This window comes from Mercenaria mercenaria, chromosome 9 (genome assembly GCF_021730395.1).
Source record: "Mercenaria mercenaria strain notata chromosome 9, MADL_Memer_1, whole genome shotgun sequence".
NCBI classification, from domain to species: domain Eukaryota; kingdom Metazoa; phylum Mollusca; class Bivalvia; order Venerida; family Veneridae; genus Mercenaria; species Mercenaria mercenaria.
The window spans coordinates 63,730,480-63,748,504 of NC_069369.1; the positions used below are offsets into that span (position 1 = coordinate 63,730,480).

General features: G+C 38.2%; 1 protein-coding gene across 1 annotated transcript; it reads right to left on the reverse strand.

Moving 5' to 3' along the window:
* Positions 1 to 9,118: 9,118 nt before the first annotated feature.
* On the reverse strand, positions 9,119 to 13,168 carry LOC128559552 (uncharacterized). Its single transcript, XM_053551565.1, has 2 exons — positions 12,074 to 13,168; positions 9,119 to 11,967 (listed from the first exon to the last, which is right to left on the reverse strand). Exon 2 carries the CDS (start codon positions 10,591 to 10,593, stop codon positions 9,154 to 9,156), a length of 1,440 nt encoding a protein of 479 aa, XP_053407540.1. The 5' UTR covers positions 10,594 to 11,967; positions 12,074 to 13,168; the 3' UTR covers positions 9,119 to 9,153.
* Positions 13,169 to 18,025: the final 4,857 nt, after the last annotated feature.

An 18,025-nucleotide genomic window follows, 5' to 3' on the forward strand; every position in this document is an offset into this window, starting at 1 on the left:
CGGAAGTACAGAGAATTGTCATTATGTGCAAGTTTCATGATGAAAGGGTAACAAATGTGCACTCTAGAGTGTAAAGAAGGCAATTGACGACAAACAACAATGTACAATAACAAACAATGACTGGTAACAGTAGCTGACGTGAGCACTTTGTGCTCTAGAGAGCTAAAAAGACACGAAAGATGAAATAAACCCTAAGGAATACTTAATGTTTAAAAAATTCCTACGTTGAACTGAAGTACAAAGGCATTTCTTCATGGATAGGAAATGACTGTAAGAAGTTTGTCAGAAATGTGGGAATATTTAGGAGAGCAGTATTCATGTGACAACCTGCAGTGGATACTATTTATCAAAAAGATGGCAAAACAAATTTTGGATCTACATGTATGGAGCTATTACCTGTCTTTGTTTCCGTAATCTGTCAGCAGCTTGCTGTTGTTGAATTGATTTTCTTTTTGTTTTAGGCATCGCTGTAGGCTTCACTTTGCTTTACAACACCTAAAATTTTATTTACAAATTGTACAAATTGTCTAATATTAGAGATACACTAAAAGTGAATACAAAAAAGTGTCTTACCAACCCATGTTACCACAGAAAAATGTATTTACTTTTTACATAGACCTTATAATAAAAAAGTTAGAAAAATACCTAAAATATTGAAAATCTAAAAATAAGATTTCTAAAAATAGACTAATTCCTGGAATTTAATGGGAAGAAACGCAGTACAAAAGTTAGAAAAAAGGTTATTTCCCTTTGGCTCTAAGCCAATCAGAATGAGATATAGTGAAAATGTATCAAAATTAACCTTAAATTCTAAGTAAAAGAGGACATAATTCAAGACAAATTGGTGTCAGAGTTATGCACCTTGTGTCACATGATGTGGGTGATGAGGTGGGACATCTTTTTTAAGTTTGAATCAAATCCATTCAATAGTAACTGAGATATAGTGGAAATACATCAAAATTAACCTTAAATTCTAAGTAAAAAGTGGCATAATTCATGAAAAATTGGTGTGAGAGTTAAGCACCTTGTGTCACATGATGTGGGTGATGAGGTGGAACATCTATTTTAAGTTTGAATCAAATCCATTTTGTAATAACTGAGATATAGTGAAAATACATCAAAATCAACCTTAAACTTAAAGTAAAATGGGACATAATTCATAAAAAAACTGATGTCAGAGTTAAGCACCTTATGTCGACCACATGATGTGGGTGATGAGGTGGAACAACTATTTTAAGTTTGAATCAAATCCATTTAGTAATAACTGAGATGACGCGACGTGACGCGACGCGACGCGACAAAACTGTCTGGTAAAAGTGATATAAAAGAAGGCTCAAAATATAATAATGCAAATTTTCTAAACCTAAATTAATACTATGTTTACCAAAGTATTTTATCGTAGACATCTTTAATCTGAAATGATGCAATGTGAAATGATAAAATATTTGATAACTTTTCATTAGTAACAGTTTAGGTTAATATATACATTCTTACCTTTTACAAACCATGAATGCAATGATTAAAATAAATACAAATTCCAATGCCTTTGTTTGAATACGTCGTCCCGTAACGCTGGCCCCTCTAGCTACTGCGTCTTTCACCCATTGCTTCTTTTTCCATTACATAACTAGGTCGTTTCCGAAATCTGAATTCTGGATCGTCGCTAAAAACCTTGCCTGAATGATCCATCATCGCAATGTTGGCAGTTAAACACAGTTATTTGCCTTAGAGGAAGGGATCTTTTCAAAGACGTTTAAAATGGGGGACCAAGTCAAAAGTCTTTAAAATAGGATAATTTGACAGGGCTGCAAAATCGGGGGACACTTGTCTCATAAACAGGGTTTCATTTAAATCAGCCAGTTTATATAGAAAATTACAAAAGGCAAACTAAAACCCAGTCACATAAGACAGGGCGTGACAGAGCGTGATTTATTTAAGTTAGTGACTCTGACAGTCTAACTTCATGTAAGAATACAAGTAGTAATACCTTGATGGAAACCTGCACTGACACGATGGTTAGTTCCATAATTAAAATATAATTCAGATCATGTACATCATCCATATAGAAATGTTGTCTTTTTTCTCTTTTTTTTTTTAAGGTTCAGGCCTCTGCATGCTTGACCTTTGATCAAGTCACCCCATATTCAATAGGGGTCATCTGCTCTGCAAGTCCAATCATGATATGAAGTTTACATCCAGTGTCAAGTGGTTCTCAAATTATCCATGATATCGGGTTTCATGATATGAAGTTTCAACATCCTGTGTCAAGTGGTTCTCAAGTTACTGACCGGAAATGGTTTTCAATGTTCAGGCTCCTGTGACTTTGACCTTTAATGGAGTGACCCCAAAATCGATAGGGGTCATCTACTTTGCATGTACAATCATCCTATGAAGTTTCAACATTCTGGGTCAAGTGGTTCTCTAGTTATTGATCAGAAATGGTTTTCAATGTTCAGGCCCCTGTGACCTTGACCTTTGACGGAGTGATCCCATAATCAATAAGGGTCATCTACTCTTTATGACCAATCATCCTATCAAGTTTCAACATTCTGGGTCAGGTAGTTCTCTAGTTATTGATCGGAAATGGTTTTCAATGTTCAGGCCCCTGTGACCTTGACCTTTGACGGAGTGACCCCAAAATCAATAGGGGTCATTTATTCTTGATGACCAATCATCCTATCAAGTTTCAACATTCTGGGTCAAGTGGTTCTCTAGTTATTGATCGGAAATGGTTTTCAATGTTCAGGCCCCTGTGACCTTGACCTTTGACGGAGTGACCCCAAAAACAGTAGGGCTCGTCTACTCCAGCAGCCCTACAACCCTATGAAGTTTGAAGGTTCTAGGTGAAATGGTTCTCCAGTTATTGCTCGGAAATAAAGTGTGACGTACGGACGGACGGACGGACGGAAGGACGGACGGACGGACGGACAGGGCAAAAACAATATGTCTCCTGGGGAAGACATAACTAGTTACTTATTCCTTATTTGACTTATATCATTTTTCGGCGAAAAAGATATGACATGTGTTCAGGTCCCGTGTTCACAAAACATTATTCGACTGTAATTATTGTAATCATTGCATTTCTGTACATGATTAAACCCCAAATCAAGGCTTAAGTTATATTGACTTTCAAGCGGCTTAGTCGCTACTTTATTTTACATTCTATATTAGAATAAAACTTTTCAAAAGGAATTTTCAAATTATCAGTTTCATTGCTTAGATACTTATTTTCCCGCATTTTCACACTTCGACAAAATATCTGGACAGCCGTGTTAAAAGTTGTCATTTTAGACACGCTGGAAAAAAGAAATATGATTAACCGGACTAAATCCTCTTGTTTAATGGCAAAACGATGAACAGAGATCTATAAAATATGCTGGAGGTAGTTCTCATTTACAAATAAAGTAAACATGTTAACAAGTTTATCTCGCCAAAAGCATGCATTGCATGAGTTAACTTGGGCCATATAATAATAAGTTAATTGAATCATTTCTGTAATGTGGTGTGCGCTAAGCATATCTGTCCGGCAAAATATTGGATTTTGCACGAAAATCACGACATAGCCGTTAGCTCTGACTATAACGGCGGAAAGGAAAAATGGACCGTTACAGTAGCTTTGGGGATAAAAACATAAATTACTGAAGTTTAAAAAATATCAACTTCTTTATTACTGAACAGAATTTAATGAAATTTACATGGAAATCTAAGTTATAAAATACAGAAAAACATGAGAGGTATTTTATGCTTAAAATCTGACACTTACCTCAATAACTCAAAAATTTACAAAAATATGATGCAATACCTGCCCTTATACAACAGATACTTTGAGGCCCGTATGTCAGTTTGTGACACTAATGATATACTGATTTTTAAGTGTCACGGATACTCGTGAGTTCTGCATTTAGGGAGAGGGAGAATAGGGTCTGGAGCCTGCAAATATACCCAGGCACTAATAAATTGTCAGAGAGATGACAAAAACACGGCTCTCGCCATAACTTCTATAATATCAGTGCAATCGAAATAATACGTAAACAAACCACACGAAAATATACGCATACAAATATAATGGTTAACTGAAATCTTGACAACAATATTTACCTGCAAATATACCCAGGCACTAATAAATTGTCAGAGAGATGACAAAAACACGGCTCTCGCCATAACTTCTATAATATCAGTGCGCAGGCGCATAGAAAAGCGTGAATATCGTGCCAAATGGTAATCAATAAAGTATGAATGAGGCCCGTCACCTTAGTTATTGGATGGTGAAATGAAATGAAAAGTGAATAGATGAAAAAATGAGACGAAATGGACTGATGGAAGGAACACATGACAAAGAGATAACACATGACATACAGATACAGGATACACAAAAACATAGACTCGGACACATGCATATTGTCCCTGTGACATACTTCCCCGCCAGGAGTAAAATGGCGTCCCGACATTTTCAACCAAATTCTTAAATCCAATTTAACTGCCGTTAAGCAAATAAAGCAAATTACCCTAAGAGACAATAGCTGGCTCCTACATATTTACAAAGCTACTGCAAAACTACACTACACTCATTATGTAGCAATACAACTTAAAGGCACGGTACTTGTGAAAATACTTTTGCCCTATAATTGTGTACTCTATGAAAGTACAATACTGTCTGAAAATGCTGCAAAGCATTTATAAACAGGACAGTGCTTAATACACTGTTAGTAAAGGTGAACGCGTTCAGGATTAAAGTAGAACATGTACCTGAAGTACATTATTTTGCACCATAAAATGGAAAATTGTGTGATGCGTTAGCATAACACAAATACAAATACATCTACCTGCTCTTGCTGACAGAGACAACTGTTTCAAGCAGATACTTAATTTGTGAGCTTTCCTGAGATAGGAAACCTTACAAAAGGGATGCATACACAGCCCATACTGACACATGTAATGAACCCGGACTTTATATCAATACATTCCATCTTTGAAAACCAGTTAAGTATATACATGGTACTGGTACACAAGAAATACACAAGTGGAAATAGATGGAATAGAGAAGTTTATTTAGATATTACTGCTAGGTTGCAACACAAATACTTGCAGTAATATGACATTTATATAAAAGATAAGATCTGTACAACTGTGACACTGAAATAAAAATAACTGTACAACTGTGCTACTTCTTATCGAGCTGCCAATCAGATGTCATCCAATGAGGCTCTCTTCTCACCCTGTTAGTCCGTCTTGGGATGAATGGTGGGGCTTCGGGTCTAAGACTGCTATTACCTGGGCGCCTTGCTGGAATGACATACCGGTCTGTCCTAGGGAGGTCTCTTGTCGAAACAGCTGGAGAAGCGTCTAAAGGGCCCGATGTGACAGACATAGAAGGACGGTTGTCATCGTTGCAGGTAGAAGTATAAGAGTCATTCTGGACATTACCTTCGACCACAGGGACAGATGAAGTCGCAGATGGGCCAAGGGTTCTTGGTTCCTTGAGCGGAAGACCCATGAAAGGAAGTAGCATGTTCCTGTGTAACAACTTGCAGATATCGTCACCATGCTCTGGCTTGACCTGAAAAATAGGTAAATCGGGGTTAGGCTGTTCAACGACAACATGAATGTCCTTACTCCACCTGTCAGCTAGCTTGCACTTACCTTTCTGACCAACATTCCTCACCAGCACGCGATCACCTGGAACAATACGTACATCTCGGACACGGAGGTCATAGCGTTTCTTGTGACGCTTAGCTTGGCGCTTTGCTTCCTTACTTGCAACCTTATATGCAAAGTGTAGACGCTTCCTGAGCCCGTCAACATATTCGGCATGTTTCTTAGAACGAATAGTGCTATCTGGTTCAATACCAAGAAACGCATCAACAGCTAATCTGGGATGACGCCCAAACATGAGATAATGGGGTGTCAACCCCGTAGTCTCATGACGTGTAGAGTTGTAAGCATGAACAAGCGCTGGAATGTGAGCTTTCCAATTGGTCTTCTGCCTGTCTTCCAAGGTACCGAGCATGTTCAGAAGAGTCTGGTTGAATCTTTCAGGCATTCCGTTACCTTGGGGATGGTAAGGGGTTGTCCTTGACTTAGAAATGTTTGCTAGACGACACAGCTCCTTAATGACTGACCCGTCAAAATTCCGGCCTTGGTCACTATGGAGACGGCTGGGAAATCCATAGTGACAAATGAAGTTCTCGAAAAGGACTTTGGCGGTAGTGCGGGCAGTCTGGTTCTTTGTTGGCACAGCTTGTGCGTAATGTGTAAAATGGTCAGTGATAACTAACACATTTTCGTATCCACCAGCAGACATTTCCAAAGTAAGGAAATCCATACAGACCAATTCCAGAGGATATGATGAATGTATGGGGATGAGGCCAGCTGCAGCTGATACTGGTGTCTTCCGGCGTATGCAACGTGGACACTTCCTTACCCTGGTCTCTACAAAGCTGTCTACACCAGGCCAGAAGAAGCGGAATTTGACAAGTGAGCCAGTTCGTTCAATACCCTGATGACCTGCATTATTATGAAGCCCCTTGAAAACGATATCAAAGAATGCTTCAGGCAGAGCAAGCTGGTCTACCGCATGACCACAAACATTACCGTGCCTGTACAGGATTCCTTCCTTCAAGAAAAGGTTCTGCCACTCCCTTAGATACCTACGAACGGGCTCAGGCTCAAGGGCACATAACCTCCTGGTTGGCTTATGACCTGTTAAAAGTATCTGTACTACCCGGGACACAGTCGGGTCCTTTGACTGCTCCTGCTTCCACTCTACATCACTCAGATAATCTGAAGGTCCACACTGAGTGCTAAGATCTAGTACCTTCTGACTTAAGGAAATACATTCTACGGCTGGAGAGCTGTCGGCATGAAGACACCCTTGAAAAACAGCTTTAACAGCTTCACTGAAAATGACGGTATCCTGCTGATTTGGAATCCGAGACAGAAAGTCTGCATCAACATTTGACCTCCCTGACCTATACTGAAGGCTGAAGTTGTATGTAGCTAGTGCAGCAAGCCATCTATGTGAAGCTGCGTCTAACTTTGCCGAAGACAGTACATATGTCAATGGGTTGTTGTCAGTGCGGACCTTGAAAGAGTTACCATAAAGGTAATCACTGAACTTGTCAACAACAGCCCATTTCAACGCCAAAAACTCCAGTTTGTGAGCCGGGTAGATACGTTCGTTCTCACGGAGGCCTCTACTGGCATACGCAATGACCCTCTCATGACCATTCTGTTCTTGGTAGAGCACCGCACCCAATCCTGATCTACTTGCATCAACATTAAGTATGAAGGGCTTTGAAAAGTCGGCATAAGCGAGGACCGGAGGTGAGGTCAACTTCTCAATAAGCTGATCAAAGGCTTGCTGTTCGACTTGGCCCCATTTCCAGGGTGTGGCACTTTTGTTGCTCTTGCTATTAGCATTAGTAGGGTGTCCTACTAGCAAGTCATTCAAAGGTTTTGCGATGCTCGCTTATCCAGCAACAAACCTACGATAGTATCCCGCAAAACCTAGAAAACTTCTCAGATCCTTTATGCAGGTGGGAATGGGCCACTCTTTTAAGGCCTTAATCTTGTCAGGGTCCGTTTCTACGCCATCAGCGCTGACGACATGTCCAAGATAGGTCACACTGGAGAGGAAGAACTCGCATTTACTACCCTTGAGCTTCAAACCTGCCTCCTGTAGGCGTCTGAAAACGGCATTAAGGCGGTCAAAGTGTTCGTCTAGAGTGCGAGAAAAGACAATAACATCATCCAAATATATTAAACACTCTTTGAGGTGTAGCTCCCCCATGCACCTCTCCATTAAACGCTGGAACGTAGCGGGGGCGTTCGTCAACCCGAAGGCCATCCGTTCGCACTCGTAAAAACCGAGTGGGCCAACTGAAAAGGCAGTTTTTTCCTTATCGGACTCTTTCATGGCCACTTGCCAGTAGCCTGATCGTAAGTCAAGCTTACTAAATAATTTTGCCCCCGCCAGAGAGTCAATGGTCTCGTCTATCCTTGGAAGGGCGTAGGCATCAGAAACTGTACGACTATTCAACTTCCTGAAGTCAATGCAGAATCTGAGGGAGTTGTCTTTCTTCCTGACAAGGACGATGTTACTCGAGAATGGACTTTTGGATTCTCTGATTGCCCCTGCAGCCAGCATATCCTTCAAGTGTTCCCTGACCTCTTCGTACATACCAGGGGGGATGCGGCGGTACGGTTCCTTGAACGGTTTTGGATCTGTCAAGTTTATTTCGTGTTCGACGAGATTAGTGCAACCAAGGTCAGTGATACCTGTGGAAAATAAACCCTTCCACTTGTTTAGAAACTTCACAGCCTCCTCTCTGCGATCTCCAAGAATAGGGTTATGACGGATCTTAATACCCAAATCCTCTAAGGATTTGCTCTTAGAAGACTGATCGGTGTTAGTACTCTCGGGAGGGTCAATGGTGCGAACCACATCTACTTCTTGCAAAGAACAAAGTAAGGACTTGGGCAAGATACGGACAGGTTTTACAGACATGTTACAAATACGGACTGGAACTTTCGAAAAGGTTCGATCAGGGTGGACTTTAACCAGACGTGGACATACATTGAAAGAGTGGGTATTCTGATCATCCTCTGTCACACCATGAGTCATAGTCTGTAGACCACGAGCAATACCCGGAACTGTGCAAGTCTGAAATGGCTGGAGAACCATAGGCCTGTTCAAGAATGCCCTAACTGGGACAGAATTACTATCTGTTACGGAAGAAAAGACTTCACTCCATGGAGATGGCACTTGCTGGAGTCCTTCAGCACATTTTCTGAAATAAGTTATCACATTGGTCCCAACAATAAGGGTAATAGTCTGTGTATAGGATGTGTCCGGTACAATCAATACTGGAACAGAAACAGACTGTGGAGACAAGTGCTGGACAGTTATATCAAGGATGGAGTACCCGACATAGGGTACAGCTGAATCATTTGCACCTTTAACACAAAAGTCAGAAAGACTGAGTAACTCAGGGACAGGGTCTAAAGACTCAAAGAACGACTGAGACAGAGTAGTTACCATAGACCCAGAGTCAAGGAGAGCAACGGCGGGTGTACCATTAACAAGCACATTAGTTTCATTGGAGTGTCCAACTAAAGGAACAACTGGTGGGCCATTTTCCTTACACAATCCTCCTACTGGCCCTTTGGAGGAGGATTCTGTTGGTTTAAAGGCTGCTCTTGGGAGGCCGATGAAGTAGAATCCGGCTTATCATTCGAGCTGGTTCCCTTCTCTTGATTCCTATCTACTGGGCGTCTGTTACCCCATCTTCTTGAAGAATTCTCTGGCCTGTTCCTATTCTTCTTAGCCTCTTCAAGATCTTTCTCAATATTGCTGACTCTTGTATTAAGACCTTTCATTTCTGTAGTTAAATCCTGCAGCTGTTTCAATAGCTTTGACTCAAAAGCTGTACTACACTGCCTGGCATCTGGCTCTTTAGCTTTTCCAACATCACTATCCTTCTCGCCAAAAGTAATTCTGCTCTTGCTACTAACAGACCTATCCACTTGTCCTGTCTTAATATCTTCCTCTACCTGCCTTAGCTCCCTTCTTAACCTTGTATAGTCTTGCACAGACTCGTACTTATATCGAGTTGCATTCTTCAACTCTTGGTCCCTCAGACCTGACCAAAGCCGGTTTCTCAACATGTCCTCTCGCATGGTTCTATCGAGATCAATTTGTGAATTACAGAGGAGATGCTCTAACCTCAGACTATAGTCAACTATTGACTCGCCCTCTCGTTGAGTTGCTGAATAAAACTGCTCTTTAAGCCTCTCAGGAGTTGCCACATTTCCATATGTTGCATCCATCTCCCTCATGATTTCTGGAACAGTTGCCCATTCACCCAAATGAAGCAAAACTGATCTGGCCTTGCCTTTTAAGCTATTTCTAATTGACTCCAGAATGCAATACTCTGAGTAAATGCCACATTTAAGGAGACAATTCACCTCATATTTCCATACTACAAACTCTACATCCTCTTTCTTACATTCCCCAGAGAACTGTGGGAGTTTAGGAAGTCTTTGTGGAGGTATAGCATAGGAACTTGTAAAAGATGGTGAATACATAGGAGGTAAGTTGCCAGGAGGCCTCATACCTACTGGTGTATCTGAGCTTTTGTTCTTCTGTGAGAAATCACCAATCTGTTTCACAGGGGGATTTGTGTCTGAAGCTGTACTGGGGCGTTCTGGACCAAAAGATACACGATAAGACGTTCTATCCCGAGGAAGTGAATAATTAGGGGTAGTATCACACCCGGGTCTAAAGGAGTAATGTCTACCTTGAGTTTGTGAAAGACCAGTTTCTAAAGAAGGGCGTGCATTGTAAGGGTACAATGTAGGTGGAGAGCAGTCATACAAACTACGAAACTCTCTATCTGGGGTTGGTGTACCAAACCCGAAGCCCGAATGCACTGGAGTTCTATCTGAGGTATTACGGGCTGTATCAATTGTATAACCAGAATTAAGTACACGTCTTATGCAATAATCTAAGTCTACATCATCACTTTTATCCGCAGTTTGTGATCCTGAATTACATGTACTAGTGCCCTCCTCCATGTTTACATACACCGACATCTTGCAAACAAAACAAAACTTGCGAATAAATGTTACCAAACAATTTTATTTACAAGTATGTTCGCACTTATCTAGTGAGTACATACTATAAATGCAATTTAAAAGTGGTCCTTTCAGTACACCATACAATAGTACTGTCACAAAACACAATATCAAATCTAAACTTAAGTTCGACTTATCTGGCTAAACAGTCTGTCCACAGAGAGATTTCTAAATTTTATGGACACAGGTTATGTCCACTACTGTACACCGTAGGAAAAGTCAAACTCTACTTTCTTGAAAAAATTGAAGAAACGCACACTAAAATATTCAAATAGTTAATGCAGCTTTTATGTGCAAAATCCAATCACAAAAACATACAAAATAATATCAGTCTTGTACTTAATGATGGCACTCTATGTACGCCATACATAACTGACGGGATGAGCAGTGATCACACGCCTGTTCAACCTTAATGTGGTATGGTTCATCTATACTAGATACCTAATATCAGAGATTGGTTCAGCGGACTCTCAAGTAAACTGAAAAGTTGTCTGAATAACTAGTGGCAACTAATGCCCAACATACTTATAACTGAAATATTCTGCTGTTATCGAATTATAACCACAACTTCTCAACAGCCAACACTAAATGCTCTGTGTATGGTAAAGTTATTTACAGACAAAACCGCAACTCACCTAATTCTACCCAATTACCTGACCGCAACCGATTTCCGCATAAAAATCTTCTGCTTCAAAATAGTTCGTAAAAAATGCCGTGTTTGCATGAACAGAATACAATCTACACTGTACAACACCGTAGATGTATTCTGTTTGAACCTATGAATTTATCCAAGCTCTAAAAATAAATCAACTGTAAAAATTATTTCATTTTTTTTTTTTACAGTATAAATGTATAATCACTTTTCAGCCCAATGTATTTTCAACCTGTTCAGTATAATTAATTATCAGCAGTATTTTTAAATACTAATGATAATTTGGCTAACAACCACAATGTATAATTCTGGTACACAATTTTAGGGTTCAAGTTGTAAAATTTACAAGTCCAACTATGGTACTACCCCGATTAAATACTTGTACTACTTCTAAGAAAGTGACTAACTAAATGCCAGCTCTCAATCAGGTCTCTGGTTCCCACTAAAGTTTTTTTTTTTTTTTTTTTTTTTTTTTTTCAAATGTCACAGGATCTATATACTACATGCAGGACAATGATGTAATAGAGATGAAAAATGAAATGTTAGCTCACCAATCACCTGGCAGATTAATGGTAACTCATGCGAAAGAGATAGCTGAAAGCGGCTCTGGTGTTAATCTGTAATCTGATGTAACTGTGAAGTGCACTGTGCAGCTGGACCTCAGATTCTCAATCTCAAACCTGTCACAACAAAATATAAATAGATGACAATTGTCAAAAATTAAATAATGTATAAATAAATCTCAAATAAAGTCACATAAATTTACTGAATAGTGTCACTATTTACCTAAACAATGTCATGAAGATTAGATACTTAAATCACTTAAATGTCACTTTTATCACTAAATTCACTGAATGTTTATGCACATTCCACCGCACAAAAAGTAAACAAACTGTCCGGTCCAGTAATCCCACGGCGAACGAAGATGATATACGTAATGACAGGTGTTGGCATGCCACTCATTCAATTAAGTGAACTAATATGTAAACGTCTAAAGCGTTTTAAAGTTTCAGAAAGCTTTCAATATAATGAAAATTACGACAAACTTTTAAAACACATGTGTATTGGAATACGGAAATCCATATTGATACGGTCTGTGACGTCAGCACGGGGTTCCCCAATTTTCATTGGCTGTTTTTGAAGCGGGAGGTTAATCCCGGAACACGGCTCGTATTCGTCCCTAGACTGTCTCGCTCTGCGTTCCCAAAATGTTACACTGGCCACCAAATGTCACGGATACTCGTGAGTTCTGCATTTAGGGAGAGGGAGAATAGGGTCTGGAGCCTGCAAATATACCCAGGCACTAATAAATTGTCAGAGAGATGACAAAAACACGGCTCTCGCCATAACTTCTATAATATCAGTGCAATCGAAATAATACGTAAACAAACCACACGAAAATATACGCATACAAATATAATGGTTAACTGAAATCTTGACAACAATATTTACCTGCAAATATACCCAGGCACTAATAAATTGTCAGAGAGATGACAAAAACACGGCTCTCGCCATAACTTCTATAATATCAGTGCGCAGGCGCATAGAAAAGCGTGAATATCGTGCCAAATGGTAATCAATAAAGTATGAATGAGGCCCGTCACCTTAGTTATTGGATGGTGAAATGAAATGAAAAGTGAATAGATGAAAAAATGAGACGAAATGGACTGATGGAAGGAACACATGACAAAGAGATAACACATGGCATACAGATACAGGATACACAAAAACATAGACTCGGACACATGCATATTGTCCCTGTGACATAAGGACAGTACTTGTTCAGTATACTTTTAAAGATTGAAAAAAATGTTTACGAAAAATATCGTAAATAAAGTTGATGTTACGAAGAATTCACTGACGTTGGTTGTGCTTCAACAAATGACTACAAAACAAAAATCAATATGCAAGGTAGCATTTACGGATCTTGTAAATGTGTAGCAGAAACAGTATTTTGTAGCATAAAACAAATTTAACAGACGTCTTTTTTGGATAGTACTGAAGCTATAGCATCAGTCTACGTACTTTGTGAACGATCCTTGTGTATCACGAATTACATAAAGCCTTAAATCTAAAATGAAATCAGCTGTTAGAAATACTTTAAAACACGTAAATTCGCCAGCGTTATATTAGTTAACAAAAAACTCTCGTAAAGAACATTTTATATTTTATTTAAAATACCCTTTTCCATGAAATCAACTTATCCGCCCAATCATTTTCTAAAAGCTTTGACTTCTTTAGCTTCAAAATGCTTATTAAGCATTTGAGCCGCACCATGAGAAAACAAACATTGTGCATTTGCGATCAGCATGGATCCAGACCAGCCTGCGCATCCGCGCAGTCCGGTCAGGATCCATGCTGTTCGTTTTCAAAGCCTATTGCAATTAGGGAAACCGTTAGCGAACAGCATGGATCCTGACCAGACTGCGCGGATGCGCAGGCTGGTTTGGCTCCATGCTGGTCGCAAATGCACTATGTTGGTTTTCTCATGGTGTGGCTCATATATATTTTAGCCAGAAGTCCATTCTTGTACCGGTTTATCCCATATATGCTAATATTGCTTTTATAGCTTGACATTGAGGATTTTATTTCAGTGTAAGATTGAAATATCTGTCACGAGTGAAACACTAGATGCAATATTTTCACGAGTGATATAGCCACGAGTGAAAATGTTAGATATTGTGTTAATGAGTGAAATATTTTATGATAAAACATGTAGAATAAACAATATTCTTTTTATTTGATGCTATGTCTAAATTTACCCATTTTATAGTTTCTTACCACAAAATATCAAATTATATTTTCACTATGAAAATACCAGATATATTTCCATCTAATATTTCTATAATTCACTGAAAAATATGTAATAAAATTATATACATAAATCGTTTGAAACCAAAAAGTGGATCAATTACCTCTTTACGAATGACATGTGAATGGGACAGTAACTGCAATTGGTATATAATGCATAATTATACAATTACTTTGATTGCACTAAAATGATCTATGAAGCCTTGACAGAGTTCAATATTCGTCAGTGCAAAGAGTGCATATAAAACATTTTTTTGACACACTAACACAGTTTCTAGCCACATTTACGAATATATACAGTGTATTTTATCAAGTCTTCCAACTATTAAATAAAGTTTTAACATCGTTATACCCTTTAATAAAACACAACACAAGTCTAAAATTACATTTAAAAACATGCAATACATTTTTAATTGTATTAATATCAATGATATTTGATACTTCATTACATATTTAATGGCATCGGTATCATAACACCCAACAATATATCACACATTGAAAGACATATACATTCAAGATCTAATATTGCATTTAAAGGAAGGACTGTTGTGAGTTATCACTGAAATAAGAGGAATTACTTGTTAACTGAAAAGCATAAACAGAATGATATTGGTTTGTTGGGTTTAACGGACCTCAGTGTGTGATAATTTTCAAGTTCTTTACCGGTGGTAACCTTTTGTTCTGCAAGTAACTGATAATTCCGCTGATATTTCAGAAATTGACGAAGAATGGTCTTAAACATTTCGTCTTTAGTAAAACATCAAGGATAATATTTATGTTATCCTGGGTGAGCTGAAGGAATGCGGATATAGATGTATACAAGTTGTCTATCCGACTTAGACCACGTGACATAAAAAACTGCAATTACTTAAATCTCTCCCGCGCGTTCTATATAAATTAGGATTAACGTGTTTTTATAAGAGTAATATCATCTTTGTACCGTTAGCGCTTAATTGTCAGTAGGGCATATGAAAGAATGCAGGTTATTTGTATAAATTCAGTTTTACTCAAATACCGGATTTACTAAGATTTAACGTTCATTAACACTTTGAGTCATTTGCAGTCACATAATTCATGCTAAACAGTTAAATATGGATTTCTCAAAAATACTCAAAATTGGACAATTAGTTTTGTGAGGAGCTTGCATGTTGGCGAAACAGGATGACAGATACGTTGATTCAAGAAGATAGCCAGGCTATTTATTTATTTATTTAGTTAGTTAGTTATTTTTTTATTTGTTTACTTTGTCTATCAGGATATAGTTAGTGCGTAGATGCTCGTAGGACTACGAATACCTTTTACTATATTGTGCCCTTCTTGTAAGAATGACGTAGTTGTTTTACTTTCTAACTGGCCCAAGTTGTTCGAAACTTAACGGGATGTAATTTAGTTTAGTTTAGTTTATACTAATTTGTTTTAGCTCGATTGTGATGAAAGTTTTAACTGTTAAAGCTTATTGTAACCACTCTCGAGTCCGTTTCCTATGAAAACTAGTACTGGGGTCATATGAGAAGTCATGGTCGTGACCCCAATGATGCTCGAACCCACGACCACTGCATTAAACTACTAAACTAACAGCCTGTTAAATTTCTATTCAGGATACTAGTCTTGGTGGGTGGAAAACACTAGTATGATGTTTTAATTTTACTGTAAAGATGATTTAGTGTTTATAATCTTTAACAAGTACATCTGAGGTTTCTAAACTGTCGAAATCTACTGATAAAGTTAATCGACCGTTAACTCAGTCGCCTGTTAAAGTTTCGAACAAATGGATCCAGTTGTTTGCAAATGTAAAGATCGTGCTGACATGTCTTTTTTTATAACAAGTGAACATAAATGGTTACAACTGTTGGAAACGTTTCAGTGAATGTGTAAATTAAGTTTTTACCAAGTTGGTTCCACACTACAAATATGTAGTTTATTGTAATTCAATTTTATTGATATCTAATAACATGGGGTCGTTTTTACGATATTAATATCTAGACGTTGTCAACTTAATTTACCTCCAAGTCAGTCTTAATTTTTTTTTATCCCATTGATAACTGGTGAGAATATTGCAAGGTCATTTAACTCCGGCGTTAGCCTGTATTGTTAGATAGTAAATTGACACGAAATTCACGCGTTTTTGCCCAAGTTTCCCCCGATATATATACAACGCTACTGTTGTAAATGAAATATAGACGGGTACAAGTCTGCTTTGCGATTGGCTATTTACGGATTATCGTGGTCTAAAGTCTGATGACACATTAAATTTTGCTCGATCGAGGTAAGAAATTTATTTGATAGATTTTTGTATGAGTTTTGCTACAGAATTTTGTAAAATGGTCAACGCTATCCCACTGAATTTTTTCTGACTTTTGTAAAAAAATTTTTTCGAAAGAGGAACCTAAAATGTTTCATTTTTATAAGTTGTAAAATGGGGAGCCAGAATAGGGTCAGAGTTTTCGCGATTCAATGGGACAGTACCTTTACTAGTGATAAACATTTTGGTGCTACTCTAAGTTCAAAGTGAAATCGAAACATCTGTATTACAGTCACAATGACTTTATATAAATAATCTGAGAATTGAACATCTTTTTTAACTATCAGATATTGAGCTATATATTTAGTTGTTGTTGTTTTTTTATTTCTAATAGTATAAATACTCATTTGATTTCCTCACTAATTCTTGCTTGACATACATTTAGGATAATTTCGGTTACTTTCCACAACTCGCCCTCATTATTAGACTTTTTGTCCATTAAAATTCTAAAACCAGTCTAAAAAGAACCCATCTAGAACCGGAAACGGTGTAAGAGTAGAACAATACCCACAACAGTTTTACTTCCGGCGACCAAGACGTGATTCCGACAGTGTTATTAATCTTCCGTCGCTGTCGGAAAAGGGAATTCTTCTAGGTCTAAAGAAGATGCGTCCTCTAAATAAAAAGAAAACGCAAACTTCCGAATGTTGATCAATTGGAACAAAATGTGAACAGTACATTTAGCACTATTGGGGCTAAACTGGAGAATTTTCATTTTTTGTTGGAAAAATTGACAACATCCCGCAATTTACCTCAGTATGGCAGGAGTGAAAGAGAGGGAAGTGTTTCTAGCCATTCAGGGGGAAATTTGTCGCCTTATAGTGGCTTGTCTCTCGATCCTGGACAAAAGATTTTATCACGTGCATGTTCAGACTCGGACGATTCTGATTTGTCGGATGTTGATACTAGTCACTTATCAAGTGGTAACAAGTCTGTGTTGTTGGGATTATTTAGGGAAGATCCAAACCCAGATCTGTAAAAAAGGACGGGATTTCTTTAGAGACTTGTCAAAAAGAATTTCTCGATTCAGTTTTACACACAAAACGTCTGAAAACTGTCTGCTTTTCAGGAAACTACAAAGGAGTGTTTTCTTTTAAATGATGAAACTTATACTTTTCTTAACTCTTGATCCCATGATTAAGACACTGTTGACTAACAAGAGGGCCAAGATGGCCCTAGGTTGCTCACCTGAGAAACACACCATAACACAACATATTAAACAGAGTAAACATGTTTGACCTAGTGATTTCATGGAAAAAAATATTCTGACCAATTATCATTAAAATTGGAGCAAAAATCTAGAGTATAAGTAAGTATTTTCTTTGATTTGACCTAGTGACCTAGTTTTTAAACCCAGATGACCCATTTTCAAACTTGGCCTAGATTTCATCAAGCTAATCATTCTGACCAAACTTCATGAAGATTAATTGAAAAATACAGCCTCTATCGCATACACAAGGTTTTTCTTTGATTTGACCTAATGACCTAGTTTTTGATCCCAGATGACCCATTTTCAAACTCAGCTTAGATTTTATCAAGGTCATCATTCTGACAAAATTTCATTAAGATCAGTTGAAAAATACAGCCTCTATCGCATACACAAGCTAAATGTTGACAGACGATAG

Coding starts and splice junctions, on each gene's coding strand:
- LOC128559552 (XM_053551565.1), bottom strand. CDS start 10,593: ATGTCGGTGTATGTAAACATGGAGGAGGGCACTAGTACATGTAATTCA.